The 15,478-nt window shown below is 39.3% G+C and overlaps 1 protein-coding gene and 1 pseudogene across 4 annotated transcripts in view; both read left to right on the top strand.

Moving 5' to 3' along the window:
- RNF157 (ring finger protein 157) overlaps positions 1 to 15,478 on the top strand; it is a 148,762-nt gene that overhangs the window by 121,604 nt on the left and 11,680 nt on the right. For 3 of the 4 annotated variants that reach the window (XM_077163895.1, XM_077163898.1, XM_077163897.1), the window contains 7 exons: positions 48 to 207; positions 405 to 517; positions 11,245 to 11,483; positions 12,210 to 12,360; positions 14,005 to 14,116; positions 14,591 to 14,763; positions 15,006 to 15,071. In XM_077163895.1, coding sequence (XP_077020010.1) covers positions 48 to 207; positions 405 to 517; positions 11,245 to 11,483; positions 12,210 to 12,360; positions 14,005 to 14,116; positions 14,591 to 14,763; positions 15,006 to 15,071 — 1,014 coding nt within the window. The remainder of the gene's footprint in view (positions 1 to 47; positions 208 to 404; positions 518 to 11,244; positions 11,484 to 12,209; positions 12,361 to 14,004; positions 14,117 to 14,590; positions 14,764 to 15,005; positions 15,072 to 15,478) is intronic. The other variant, XM_077163896.1, reaches the window with a different exon arrangement.
- On the top strand, positions 3,094 to 5,763 carry LOC143687175 (NAD-capped RNA hydrolase NUDT12-like; annotated as a pseudogene).

Genomic DNA, 15,478 nt, shown 5'->3' with positions numbered 1-15,478 from the left:
CAGGAAGATCTTTGTTCCACTGGCTGCATTTCTGTTTCCCTGGCCAGGTGGCTGAGGATGAAGTGAGTGATAACAGTGCTGAGTGTGTGGTGTGTCTCTCAGACGTCCGGGACACCTTGATTCTGCCCTGTCGCCACCTCTGCCTCTGTAACACCTGTGCAGACACTCTGCGCTACCAGGCCAACAACTGCCCCATCTGCCGACTGCGTAAGCCCCAGGAGCGGCCAGAGGGCAGGTGGGAGGAGGTGTGCAGTGAGGACATGCAATTTTGTAACACTGAAACTTATGCCGCTTCTGGAAAATTGATGCACCTCCAGGAGGAGGGATCATGATTTCTCTCTGGGTTCTGACTCATTCTTCCTCCTGTACTGAAGTGTCCTGATTGCCTGTTTTCTTCTTCATAGCTTTCCGGGCACTGCTTCAGATCCGAGCTATGAGGAAGAAATTGGGCCCGTTGTCCCCAACCAGCTTTAACCCCATCATCTCATCCCAGACATCTGACTCTGAAGAGCATTCGGTGAGTTGGGCTGGGAGCCATGACCTGTGGTGAAGCTAATCAGGATAGCCTCCTTGCTGGCTTTTCTCATCTTACTTTTTACATGACATTGCAGCATTAAACCTTGGCATGTTGAAATGTTTAATAAACCAACTGAAATCACATTGTTAAAGCCAACCAATATTATGGGGTGCACGGGTAGTTCAGTGGTAGAATTCTCACTTGCCATATAAGAGACCTGGGTTCAATTCCCATCCCAGGCACCCCTCAAAAAAAAATTGTGAACAAATTCCTTATGATATATATGTCACATATCTGCCTCTCTAGTGTGTGTATATAGCTATAGATATACATATATATATAGGGAGACATTAAAAAAAAACCACCATCACAACATATCGCATTGGAGAGTGCATCACTTTATCTCTCTTTTCTCCTTGGGAGTTTGGTATCCAGTTAATATTTACCATTCCATAAAGCCATCTGCTTGGCAGTTGTCACTCCAGTATGGGCGGGGGAGCAGCTCTGGAATTCCCATAAGCAGAAACAAGTGAATGATTGTTTTGGTTTTAACTACAATTTACCATGTTTATTTGAAACCTCGGGGAAGATAACATTTTCTTTCTCCCATTTCATGTCTGAGAACTAAGTAGTTGAAATAATTCACCTGTTTCATAAAGTGACTGCCTTAGGGTAAAACCTTGATGTTTTGCAACTATAGAATTGCAGATACTTTTTTTTACAATAACCCATTAATGGAAGGGGGTTACTCAGTAAATGCTATTGGGATAATTAGTTAGCTATTTAGGGAGGAAAATTCAGTTTATCACTTTATTCCTTACCAAATAACAAATTCCAGATGACATAACTTGTTAACTGTGTTAGAAAGAGAGAAAGCCAAACATTAAAAACCTAGAATAAATTTAGATGATCATTTAGTTAACTTTGGATGGTTGGCAACTTTCTAAACTCAAAAACAAAGGAAAAATTGTAACCCATACCAAACTCTGAAATCTGTTCTACAACTAATTGTGATATGCTTTGAAATTTATTGCTTTTTTGTATATAGGTTATTTTTCACACAAATTAATTTTTTAAAGTCGATTGTGGTGATAAAAAAAAAATGTCTATTCCTTCTAGCCTCCATTGTTCTGGAGCAGCTAGAAGGACAAATCTGAGATGATGGTACAGTAGCCCATGACAAAACTCTGGGATCTGTACTGTAACTACTTGTTGAAGAGTGCTTTGAAAACTACTACTTTTTTCTTTATTTGCTTTGTATGTATGTTATACTATACAATTTTAAAAGTTTGAAAAAAAGAAAAAAAGTAAGAGACAATTGAAAATTGTTGAAGCTTGCTTTGAGGGCAATTTCTGTCTCCAATCCTTGTGATAGTACATATTCCTGCATTTAAACAGTATATTTGAAATTAACAATTTAGTACAGTAGTTTTAAAGATGAAGAAAGAACTTCAGTTACTTCAATTCTGTTCTTTTGTACAGTGTTTTTAATGTTTAAAATTTACAACAGTGAAACAACAGGTTAATTCTGGGGTGGTGTTTTGTTTTGTTTTGAGAAGTGCACATTTTACTTCTAAAGTTGTCTTTTATTAAATTTGAATAATACTTCTGTTTTCGTTGTTAATCATTTCTTTTTAAACTAACTTAAGAAAGCAGAATGTTAGATCAGTATTATGAGTTAGTTGTCTTTTATAGATGTTGTGGTTTTATTAAAATTCACATATCAGTTTACTATAATGGGATAAGCATTACTGTGACTGACCAATACGTAGGTATAAATTTTCTGTTTCTCCCCTTTTAAAAATTTCTGTAAATTAGAAATATTAGTACATATTTATTTTTACTGTAGTATCTTTGTTCAATTGTTTACTGTAATGGTTATTAAGGTTGTAAATGTATGTGTCTATATATATATTCAATAAAAGACAATTTTCACTATCTGAAAAAAAAGGAAAGGAAAGCTATACTTACAAAAAAATCTGTAGATTTTTTTCCACATAAAAAAAATTTAAACTTTGGGAGTCTAAAAAAATGACCAAATTAAAAGGCAGACAACAAATTGTTTTTTTTTAATGTACTCACAACATGTCAAAGGAAAAGCTAATATCTTTGCCATAGACTAAAAACATGAAAAAACAGTAGATAAATGGGCAGAGGATATAAACAATTCTCCAAAAAGGAAACATAGCTGCTTAGCAATCTTATAAAGAAAAGTTCAGCCACACTGAAATTCAGAGGCATGCAAATTAAAACAAGATATGGCAGAGGGGCTCCATCCGCTGCCGGGAAAAGTGAGAGTGGGGTTTCCCTTCCTTCAACTGCATCCTAACCAGCTGCTACTCTGGTCACTTTTGGGTTAGTAGCAGCAGCGGAGAGTTAGTCCGCCCTGCTTCCCCCTCCGGAGCCGGTTCCCAGCTCTCCAGACCCTTATGGTCTGTGCGCTGCCGGGCCGGCTCTGCCGGGTCCTGTGGCGCAGCCTCGCGCTAGGGCGCCGGGCGCCAGGGAGGGCGGTGGCCGCGCCGGCTTCAGAGGCTGGTGATGTTTCCAGTTCAAGCTTTGAGGTGGGGCAAAGGAAGTATTGCTCCCTTCACTTGTGGTTTCACGCTAACAGAACGAATTTCAAAGTAGTGCAAGAAAGCAAAATAGTTTAAGACAGTGTATCCTTTGGAGAGAACATGCACAGATGGCGCTTGATTGGTTAAATAGATTTGTTCATGCCCATTGAGTGTAATTCATTCAGTGGTGGTCGGTGACTTCAGTGACAGAGGCAAGTTTGAGTTCATGCTCTATTGCTCTCAGGTCTTCTGACCCTGGGCAAGTCATGGGCCTAGGGTTACTCATGCATTAAAGTAGGTGTGGTTTGATTAATATCTAAGACCCTTCAAACCTAAGATTCTTTAAAAGTACTTGTCAGAGTAGTCTGTACTCTTCTAGGAAAGCAGGGACAGCATTAAGCTGATTGAATCACCTCATCCTGCCTTCAAATTCTTTCCTCTTGGAGGACCTTCAACGAAAAATGAAAAAGCCAATCAGGCAGTGGAGCTGGATCTCAGACTTGCTGTGCTTTCTTTGATATGAGCAAGGTTACCATTTCTTGACAGCTTTTCTGCTGAGAAAGCTAAACTGTACTGTACATTTTCCATTTCCCTTCTAAGAATACTGGGTGCTTAAGCAGCATTTCAGTGGGACAGTGAATGACACCGTGTTTTTGGAGGAAAATTTTGCAGTCACCTGGATTGGACTGGGCAAGGTAGAAATGTCTTCTATAAAGAGAAATCCAAAGCAAGAAATGATTTCCCAGTTTCACTGTTCAGCTGCTGATGAGATATTGCCAAATTAACAGTAATATTCAGCCATTTTCCATCTCTTTTTAATGAAACTTCTGAAAATTGTTGAACTGCTTTAATGTATGCTGCAAGGAATGGGCATCCAGATGTCCTTATTTCTCCTTGAGAAAGGATGTGACAGGTCCATTGTCAATAAATCAAGGCAGGCTGCACTGGATATTGCTAAATTTTGGGGTTATAAACATATAGCTAATTTACTAGCTAATGCTAAAGGTGGAAAGAAACCTTGGTTCCTAACCAATGAAATGAAAGAATGTGAAAATTATTTTAGCAAGACATTACTGGACTGGAAAAGTGAAAAAAAAAATTCTAACTGGCTACTAGCTAAAAAAAAGCCGCTCAACCACAGTTTATATCCTTTTTTCAGATTTAAATCCCTTGGTTACTCTGGGTGACAATAAAGTTTCCAACAACCAGAGTCAGACTTTGTCATCTGAACCACAGAAATACAAAAGAGTATTTGGCTTAGCCTGAAGAGATCATTTTGATTTTCCTTGGAGTAGAACTTGAACTGAAAAAAAGAATCACTTAATAATGCTGGGGAAGAAGAGGAAGATGGCTTGGTTGCCTGGTGTGCTCTTGGTATACGTTCTAGTTTGCTAGCTGCTGGAATGCAACACACCAAAGACAGAATGGCTTTCAATAAAGGGGAATTTATTTAGTAAACATTTAGTTCTTCAGAGGAAAGGCAGCTAACTTTCAAATGAGGTTCTTTCTTACGTGGGAAGGCATAGGGTGATCTCTGCTCGCCTTCTCTCCAGGCCTCTGGGTTCCAACAACTTTCCCCGGGGTGATTTCTTTCTGCATCTCCAAAGGCCTGGGCTGAGCTGCAAGTACTGAGATGAGGTGTGCTGAGCTGCTTGGGCTGTGCTATGTTGAGCTCTCTCATTTAAGCACCAGCCAATTAAATCAAACATCATTCATTGCAGTAGGCATACCTCCTAGCCGACTGCAGATGTAATCAGCCACAGATGAGGTTCACGTACCATTGGTTCATGTCCACAGAAATAGAACTAGGTACCGTCACCTGGCCAAGTTGACACCTGAATCTAACTACCACAGTATAGCTCCTATTGCCACCAAAGAACTTAAGCAAAGACGTGAAAATTGTTATTTTCTTCATCCTCCAGTGCCAGCTCTTCTACAATGGAAAGAAAAAGAAGCTGGGGTTGTAGTTCAAGCAAGATCTAGTCTTGCCTGGCACAATCGATATAAGTTCTACCCAACCTGTCAAAGTGCCACTAAAGTTGAAGAAGGTGGCTATAAAAGAATATGTTTAAAAGAAGACTGTGCTAGCCTCCATGACATTCACAATACATCATATCCAAGAGTTGATCCAGTAGTAATCATGCAAGTCGTTCATCCAGATGAGACTGTTTGGCTTTTAAGCAGGCATGAAAGATTTCCCCCAGGCATATTTACTTGGCTTGCTGGATTTATTGAACCTGGGGAGACAATAGAAACTACTCTTTGGAGAGAAGTAGAAGAGGAAAGTGGAGTCAAAAGTTGGCCATGTTCAGTATGTCTCGTGTCAGTCATGGCCAGTGTCCTCCTCCTTAATGATGGTTTGCTTAGCTGTGGTAGTGTCTACAGAAATTGAAGTTGACAAGAATGAAATAGAGGGGATGCCCACTGGTTCACTAGAGAACAGGTCATGGATGTTCTGACCAAAGGGAAGCAATAGGCATTCTTTGTGCCACCAAGCCGAGCTATTGCACATCAAATAATCAAACACTGGATTGGAATGAACCCCAAACTCTAAATTAAGAACAGCTCTTTGTTTTAGTATTATTTGATTTCTAAATACCACTTATTCCTCAAGTGAGATTAGAAATATTCAGTGCTCTTCAAAATGTCACAACCCAAAATAGCATATTGGGTTTTCAAAATATTTTTCATCTTGACCACAGAATTCATCTTTTTATGAATTGCGTTACTTCAGATTTTGTTAGATCTGAGACAGCCTTTTCAAAACATTAGTTTTGACTGTGCTTCACCATTGTATTTCACAAAATTAATTCCCAGTAAGAGATAACATACTGTGAACAAATACGTTCTAAAAATGTGAACAAACCTAAACAGCAATCAGTTATCTTAGAATCTCTTGTAAGCATTAGATTGGTCATTAATGTGCCTAATTTGGGAAATGAAGCAATGTAATTTTAATAACTGAGCTTATATAGATTTCTAATCTTTTACTTACTATAAAGTTTCTTTAAGTTGTTAGTAGCTAATTTTTGTCCTCTTTACATTGTAATCCCATGTACCCTGATTCCATTGTTTTGAGCAGTGGTGCTATTAATGGTGTTGCTACTGGTCTCATTTGAGAACTTTCTGTTTTAAAAACTAACTCCACGAGTCTTCTCAGAATACCATGCCCTCATGCAGGGAGAATTTAAGTGACAGTTCACCAGTGTGTCTGTGACCTCCTCCTTAAACCTAAAATTAATGAATAAGGGCCACGGTGGCTCAGCAGGCAAGAATGCTCACCTGCCATGCCAGAGGACCCAGGTTTGATTCCCGGTCCCTGCCCATGTAAAAAAAAAAAAAAATTAAAAAATTTTTTAAAAAATTAATGAATGTATCTATTTAACTATAAGTTTTGCCCAAAGTTGTTAAGACAAATCAAGATTCTCTGTTTTCCAGCCTGGTATTGGCATAAAGATAGATATACTGACCAATGGAATCTAATAGAGTGTTCAGCTATAGACCCCCTCACCTATGGACAATTGATCTTTGATAAGGCAATCAAGCCAACTCACCTGGGACCAAACAGTCTCTTTAATAAATAGTGCCTAGAGAACTGGATATCCACATGCAAAAGAATGAAAGAGGATCCATATCTCACACCCTATACAAAAATTAACTCAAAGTGGATCAAAGACCTAAACATTAGATCTAAGGCCATAAAACTTTTGGAAGAAAATGTAGGGAATTATCTTATAAATCTTATAATCGGAGACGGTTTCCTAGATCTTACACCCAAAGCATGAGCATTGAAGAAAGAAATGGGAACTCCTCAAAATTAAACACTTTTGTGCATCAGTGAACTTTGTCAAGAAAGTAAAAAGACAGGGCTGGCCACAGTGGCTCAGCAGGTAAGAATGCTTGCCTGCCGAGCCCAAGGACCAGGGTTCGATTCCTGGTGCCTGCCCATGTAAAAAAAAAAAAAAATTAAAAAAAAAAAAAGAAAGTAAAAAGACAGCCTACACAATGGGAGACAATATTTGGAAACAATATATCAGATAAAGATCTAGTATCTAGAATATATAAAGAAATTGTTCAACTCAACAACAAGAAAACAGACAACCAATTACAAAATGGGCAAAAGACTTGTACAGACACTTCTCAGAAAAGGAAACACAAATGACCAAAGGCACATGAAAATATGCTCAACTTCCCTGGCTATTAGGGAAATGCAAATCAAAACCACAATGAAATATCATAGCACACCCATCAAAATGGCCATTATCAATAAAACAAAAAACAACAAGTGCTAGAAAGGATGTGGAGAAAGAGGCACACTTATCCATGTTGGTGGGAATGTCAAATGGTAGTTGTACCACTGTGGAAGGCAGTTTGGCGGTTCCTCAGGAAGCTAAATATAGAATTGCCTTATGATCCAGCAATACTACTGCTAGGTATCTACTCAGAGGACATGAGGGCAAGGACGCAAATAGATATTTGCACACCAATGTTTATAGCAGCCTTATTTACAATTGCTTAGTGATAGAACCAAAATGTCCATCAACAGACAAGTGGCTAACCACACTGTGGTATATATATATATGATGGAATATTATGCAACTGTAAGACAGAACAAAGTTATGAAGTATGTAACAACATGGATGGACCTTGAGGACATTATGCTGAGTGAGACTAGCCAGAAACAAAAGGACAAATACTGTATGGTATCACTGATATGAACTAACATTAATGAATGAACTTGGAGAATTTCAATTAAGAACAGAGACCATTAGGAGATAGAAATAAGGTAGATATTGGGTATCTACCTGAAGGGATACAGATTGTGCAACAGAACTGATCGTAAAAATTCAGAAATGGATAGCACAACACTACCTAACTGTAATACAATAATGTTAGTACACTGAATGAAGCTGAATGTGGGAATGATAGAGGAAGGAGGGTTGGGGGCACAAATGGAATCAGAAGGAAAGGTAGACGATAAAGACTGAGATGGTATAATCTAGGAATGCCTAGAGTGTGCAGTGATAGTGACTAAATGTACAAATTAAAATTTTGCACGAGAAAGAACAACAAAAAAGTTCTCTGTTTTCTCCCACTAAAATTAAATGTATTTGAAAAGAATTTTTCACAAATATCAGATATTAAATAAATCCCAGATAGGTTTACATATTTAATAAAAACATTGGCTTGATATCATTTTGTGATGAGAGTTGTGTCTTCAGCAGCAAAAAATTATATAATCTCTAGGAACAATAGTTATTATAATTAATTACAATGTCTTGGTTTTTGACTTTATTTCAACACATTTGAAAAAGCCTTTATAAAATAAGTGTATTTACTTACTTTATTAGTGAGACTCCAGAGAAAGTAATTTGTAGTGCTTCACAATTTTGTAACAGAGAAACTGTCATGTTTTATAAGACTGTGTTGAAATTGTTTTAAAAGGAAATTTATAAATGTACAAATTTATATAATTTGGGTCATCATATGTTAGAACTGGAAGAAACTTTAAGAATGGTGTATGAAGTTCACTCTCCTCATGTTATAGATCAGAAATAGGAAGTTCTGAAAGGTGAATTTAATTAATTGATGAAGGTTACACAGCTAATTAATTAACAACAGTGTATACTATATAAACCAGTCCAGGATTCTCCCTCCTATAGGAAGTAGAAATTATTACTAAGAATATATGTAGAATAAATTAAAAGAAGAGCTGATGAGAATAAATTTCACTCAACAAGTATTGTTAAAATTAGAGAAACTTAAAATGTATTTAATTTAAGATAATTTGCTCAGATAAAACTTTATTTTACTAATGAGCAGTGATCTTAGTAATTGATGAAAGCTTATTGATATCAGGACTTTAAATCAAATAAAGACTTAGATGGGATATGTAGATGCTTACTAAAATTTGAACTACATAAGAAACATAGTAAATAATGTGCCTTGATTATAAAGTAAAATGGCTTGAAGTTCATTTTCAACCCAACTGTACTTTTAGTACATGTAGATTCTAAGATTACATCTTAAAGTTCAGGTTTTACTAGAAGAAAGTAAAATATGAAGCCTCAACAAAATGTAGTTATAAATTTAGTTCAGGATGTTTAATCCTGTGCCCAGGGAAAATCAGTATCTAAGTAAATTATTGTATTAATAATTATACTTAAATTTCTAACCTCTAAGAGGTGAAACCTACACATGAATAGAATAACCACTTCTACAAATGGTAGAGGTGCAAGTGCTATGAATGTATTCTAATAGAAATGAAGACAACAATAGGATAAAATATGTATCTATCTGTTTTCAAAACAAAACAAAACAAGATACCATTGCTCACCCTTCAAATTAGAAAACTTTTTCTTTTTAAAGATATACCGTGCTCTGGTAAAACACTGTGTCTATTTTTTTATTCTATAGAAATATCCTTAGAAATGGAAACATATCTTAGGCTGACCTGTGTGATTTGGCAAGTTGAAAGGGGAAATGTATATGTGATCAAAAGACCAAAGCAGCTTTTAGATTTAGGCTAGCTCTTGTGTGATCTTTAAATCCTTTGTTTATCAGTTTGTGTTCATGCTTATACTTGATTAGAAATGTTTCTGTTTTGGAAACAATAATATCTCTTAAGTGAATTGTATATATATTATTTAAATAAAGATATATACACTTCCATCTTTTAATTAAAAATACAAAAGCAAAAACAAACTCCATACTGGCAGAGTATCAATCAGACAGGCACTCTGTACTGCTTATGGGAGTGTAACAAGATAGATCATATTTAGAAAAGTAAGCAGCTGGGCAGGCCATGGTGGCTCAGCAGGTAAGAATGCTTGCCTGCCAAGCCCGAGGACCCGGGTTCAATTCCCAGTGCCTGCCCATGTTAAAAAAATAAATAAATAAAAGTAAGCAGCTGTATATATCAAGAGCCTTAAAAAGATTCGTATCTAGTAATCTGAGGTCTAAATTTTTTTTTTAATATTTTTATTGAGAAATATTCACACACATACAATTCAAATATATTATACAATCAGTGGCTCATAATATCATCACATATTGTATATTTTTCACCACGATCATTTTTAGAACATTTGCATCACTATAGAAAAAGAAGTAAAAAGGAAGAAAAAAGAACTCATATATCCCATACCCTTTGCCGCTCCCTTTCATTGACCACTAACATTGAAATCTACCCAATTTTTTTTTACCCACTATCCCCCTATATTATTTATTTATTTTTGTCCTTATTTTTTACTTATTTATCTATAGCCTGGATAAAGAGAGCATCAGCTGCAAGGTTTTCACAATCACACAATCACATTGTAAAAGTTATATCGTTAAACTGTCTTCAAGAATCAAGGTTACTGGAACACAGTTCATTCAGTAGTTTCAGGTACTGCCCTCTAGCCACTCCCGTACACCATATACTAAAAAGGGATATCTGTATAATGTGTAAGAATAACCTCCAGGGCAATTCTTGACTCTGTTTGAAATCTCTAAGCCACTGAGACAAATTTTCTCTTCCCCCTTTTGGTCAAGAAGGTTTTCTCATTCCCATGATGTAAGGTCTAAATATTTAATAACAAGGAGATAACCAGGAAAAAAAAGAGATTTGCGCAAGGATGTTCATTAAAGTCTTATTTCCAATAGGAAACGCTGGACTCAGTATCTATGACTAAGAGAACAGTTAGGAAATTTAGGATATTTATGAAAGGGAATATATTATGAACAGGTTTCAAAAACAGGAAAATATGGTCAGTGAAATAAGCAGCTTATAAAACTCTTATTTACGGATTGATTGTAGCCACGTAAATAGTAAAAAGAAGAAAATACACCAGAATGTTAGCAAAAGTTGTCTTTGGGTGATTTGATTATTGGTGATTTTTGCCTTTCCTTTACCTTTATGGACTTTCCAAATTTCCATATAATAAACATCTATTTCTAGTATAATCAGAGGATATAAACATTACTAAGGAAAGGTTAATCTATAAGCAGGATCCAGAAATATGTAATTATTTGATGTTTTATCTTTCCTCCACCTCTAATACAGAAGCTTTTCTTACCAGACCCCCGAACCAGATGTAAAAGAAAAGATTTTCCACTGTAGAGTAAGAAACATGATTATGACCTAAAACGAAGAGTAACTAATTTTCAACCTGTCTCTGATTCCGCTAGTCCTCAGAGAACATCCCACCAGGTTATGAAGTGGTGTCTCTTCTGGAGGCCCTTAATGGACCCCTCACCCCGTCCCCAGCGGTCCCTCCTCTGCACGTGCTTGGAGATGGCCACCTCTCAGGAGTGTTGCCTTCCTACGGCAGTGATGGCCATCTGCCCCCCGTCAGGACGCTCTCCCCCCTCGACCGCCTGTCTGACTGTGGCAGCCAAGGACTCAAGCTCAAGAAGACTCTCTCCAAGTGAGTAGCCAGCTCTCAGCAATGTTGACCCTAGAATCCTTGACGAGATGGCTTCAGGCCATCTTTCCCTTGGTACTGGCTCACATCCTGGGTCCCCAGGGCTCAGTGCACCCTCAGGGCCGTCCCAGGGCTTCACGGTCTCATTGATGACCTGCAGTTAGCCCTCAGGAGACAGTTATCCCGGTGGTGCATGAGCACTTAGGAGAATTTGGGTTAGACAAATATATGTTCTCTTTTTTCTTTCTTTTTCTTTTTCTGATGGTAGTAGGAGAGAGAGGAGGGTGGGCATCATGGACAGGGAGGCAGTATCCTTAGGGTCACTCAGGCTCCTGGAGAGTATCGCTTAATCTGAGGACCGAAGGAACCTTATGATCTGTTAAATCCAATTAGGTGCAAATTATATAATTTCTATGGCAATGCACAGAAGTGTACTCTATAGATGAAAATGTCAAGACCCTAAAAACAGTGGTTTTTCCCAAGTTCAGACAGCAAGTTATTAGAGGAATTAAAGGTAAAACTTAGATCTTCTGACACTCAGAAGAGGTTGCAGTCCTTTTCTGGTGCTTTTTCCCAATGCCTTACTCCTTCTCAAGTTTGGATTTCCCCTCACATTTTACCCTTGTGGTCCTCCTCTTTCTATGAGGTCTGGTTGAAAAGAGTATAGGCTAAGTTCTGTTACTTAAATGGACATTGGATGCAGCTGATTTTCCCTCTGGCCTTTTGCAGATCCATTTCCCAGAATTCTTCTGTGTTGCGTGAAGAAGAAGATGAGCACTCCAGCAGTGAGTCTGAGACACAGCCCTCGCAGAGACAGGCTGCTCAGCATCTTGGAGAGGTGATTTGCAGTCTCCTCCTTTTCTCACATGTTAGACTCCAGGTACTTTCCTTACACCCATGCTTCTTCAGATCCATCTGCTTCATTCATTCAGCTAAGTATTGAGCCTGCATTATTTACCAGATATTATTCTCCATGCTGAGGATAGTAGCTATGAGGAAACTACCAAAGCCCTGCCCTCGTGAAGCTTATATTCTTGATAGCTGGGGCAGAGTAGGCACGAAGGAAATTGTGTCAGGTGATGCTATGGATCAATATATCCTATAAGGAAAAAGAGTGTCAGGGTTATAGGTGGGGGGTTGCTATTTTTAAAAAAGAGATCCAGAAGCAGAGACAGAAGGCAATGAGAGAGGGAGTTCTACAGATGTCTAACACAAGAGCATTCGAGGCAAAAGGAACAGCAAGTGGAAAAGCCTTAAGGGGGGATGTGCTGGGAGACCGGTGTGGTGGGAGTGGAAAAAGACTGGAATTTTCTACCAGTGCATCCCTTACAGACTTTAACAGAGGTTTATGATACCCCTGCTCTCTGTAAGGTACTGAGCTAGGGCGTTCGAACACACAAGGACAATAAGGTGGTCGCTGTCCTTGGAAGCCCTTGATCTAGAGGAGAGAGAATGTACACAAATAACAGCATCATATCAGGCACATAGTTGTTATTCAGTAAGTATCTGCTGAATGAATAAATGAATACCCCAAACAGGTACGATAAAGGGCTGTGGCAAAAAAAAATGTGAAAGATAATGTTAAATGGAGGAAATCAGAAAAAGGTTTATAGTGGAGTAGCATTTGAGCTGAATCTTGAAAACTTTTGGACATAAAAGCAGGAGAAACATTCCAGGTGGTGGGGAGGGTACACGCAAAGGCATCGGGCAGGAAGTCAGAGCTCTGAGCAAGCCAGTAGCACAGCAAAGTGCTACTTCACAGAGATTCTGCTGACCAGTGCATGCTGGATGGATTAGGCAGGAGACACACCCTTCAGTAGCCTGGGTAAGTAGTAATGCCTGCACTGGAATTTTAAGAAAGGAGGCCTGGCAGTGGGGGTGGAGGAAGAAAGAGGCCTAGAGAAAAGGGGACAGAATAAAGAATCAGTAGGACTTTGCATCAGCACCTGCCTGAGATGGGATGAGGTTTTGTGTCCAGATGACTGACAAGTGGGGTGTTAGGATGAGAGCAAGGAAACATGGGAGGAGGAGGAAGAGGTTGAGAGGAAAGATGATGTTTCATAAAGAGTTTGAACCGTCTAACATCCAAGTGGAGAGGTCCAAAAAGCAGTGGGGCCTCTGTGGGTTTTGTATTCTTTTCCCCTTCAGAAGGAAAGCTGTTTATAATCCTGGGAAAACCTGGGGTGTTCCCATGTCACAGCTGCTGGGTGACCTGTGTCATCTGAGCTGCAGTCTTTGTACAGCCCCAGCAGGTGCGGTGCCTTGGGCAGAACGTGCTGACTGAAGTCTGTACCTCCCCTGGGAGACAGTCATTCCTGGCCAGGGCTGGAGAGAATTGATGGCACAAGAGACACTGGCACTGCTTCTGCTTGTTACTTATATTGAATCAGGAAGAGGGGACCTTACTCCCTTAGCTCCTGGTATCCCCTCACTTCCCTATCCTTACCTATATACCTTTTCCTTACACCCTTCTTCTAACATGTTTGACTTGAGTCTTCTCAGTTTCCCTTTGTGTGCCCTGCAGGAATGTGGCATAACTCCAGAGAGTGAGAATCTGACCTTGTCATCATCAGGACCTATTGACCAGTCGTCTTGTACGGGGACCCCTATCTCTTCCACAATTTCCTCCCCAGAAGGTATATGATAGAGCAGGCAGTGGTTGCATGTTTTCCCCCCTTAACCTAGTCCAGAATGGGCCTAATATTTCTTCCAGGATTGGGCTTGGGAGCAGCAAGTTAATACCTAAACTGCATGACTGAATAGGCCTCAGTCTGAGAGGGAAGGGAAGCTTGCTTTCCTAAGATGAGAGGGCAGCTATGAACAAGGAAAGAATAATTTTTCCTTAATCCCAGTTCTACCAAAAAGGTTTCCCTTTAACATTATGGCAGGGAAAAGCAACTCCCTGGTTGCTTTGAATTCTGAACACTAAGATGTAAATTAGCAGAATGTTGGAAACAATAAGACCTATTTTAGGTAAGGGCAAGATAAGGCCCTTGTACTCCTTACAGCTCAAGTACAAGGAGAGCCATGCTCCTCCTTAAACGTATGGAAATCAGGCCTGACTTCCATTATCATTCCTGTTACTGATGTGCTGACCCGTGTCTCCAAAGACCCTGCCAGCAGCAGTCTAGCCCAGTCCGTCATGTCCATGGCATCCTCCCAGATCAGCACCGACACGGTCTCATCCATGTCCGGCTCCTACCTCGCCCCTGGCACTGAAGAAGAAGGAGAGCCTCTCCCTTCCCCCCAGGCTGCCAGGAGGTCCCCATCAGACGAAGAAGAGGTAAGGGGGAAACACAGGAATCATCCTTACCACTCTGGGCTTGGCACACATGTCCAAAGAGCTCAGAAGGAGTACAGTGGACAACAAGGGTTTAAATCAAAGATTCCCTTCAGATGATACTTCTATTTGGTACTAATTTCATATTGGAGACTACTTGGGTTTGGGCTTGCTCTCTACTGTCACGAGAACTTGCTAGGAGAGCCCATGATAACTGTGCCCTTGATTGTGTTGCTATTTTACAGGTGATGCCTGTGGAGTCTCCAGATACCAACTTTGTTGGCCTCCCAGCTGAAGAGCAGGATGCCGAGGTAATGGCAGATAGCAGTACCTCCTTTCCCATGGATAAGAGAGCCGTTGGCATTGGTTGGGAGTGGAAATGAGGATGGGGGAGTCATTACTTGAAGAAGCATCTCTGAATGTCATACTTAGCTTCATAAGAAGTGGGATGTGATGTGAGTGAGAGTAGACCACGCACTCTGGTTATGGACTATCTGATAAACATTAAAGAATAGCCAAGGCCACCCTAGCTCTGTTTTTTAGCATAATAGTATGAAGGGAGTGCAGGAGGTAGCTCTTTCATATACTGGACCTTGAGAATTTCTCCTTTATTCATTTAGTGAATTTAGTATTTACACAAGGCAGCATTGTTGCAGATGCTTCCTGGCACTGGAGAACATAAAGACATGAGTAGTGTGGATTCTGCTGCCCTCACCCA

The sequence above is a fragment of the Tamandua tetradactyla genome, chromosome 6, assembly GCF_023851605.1.
Source record: "Tamandua tetradactyla isolate mTamTet1 chromosome 6, mTamTet1.pri, whole genome shotgun sequence".
Lineage (NCBI taxonomy): Eukaryota > Metazoa > Chordata > Mammalia > Pilosa > Myrmecophagidae > Tamandua > Tamandua tetradactyla.
The sequence above is the reverse complement of the archived record's forward strand: the minus strand, read 5'-3'. Positions and strand labels throughout refer to the sequence as shown.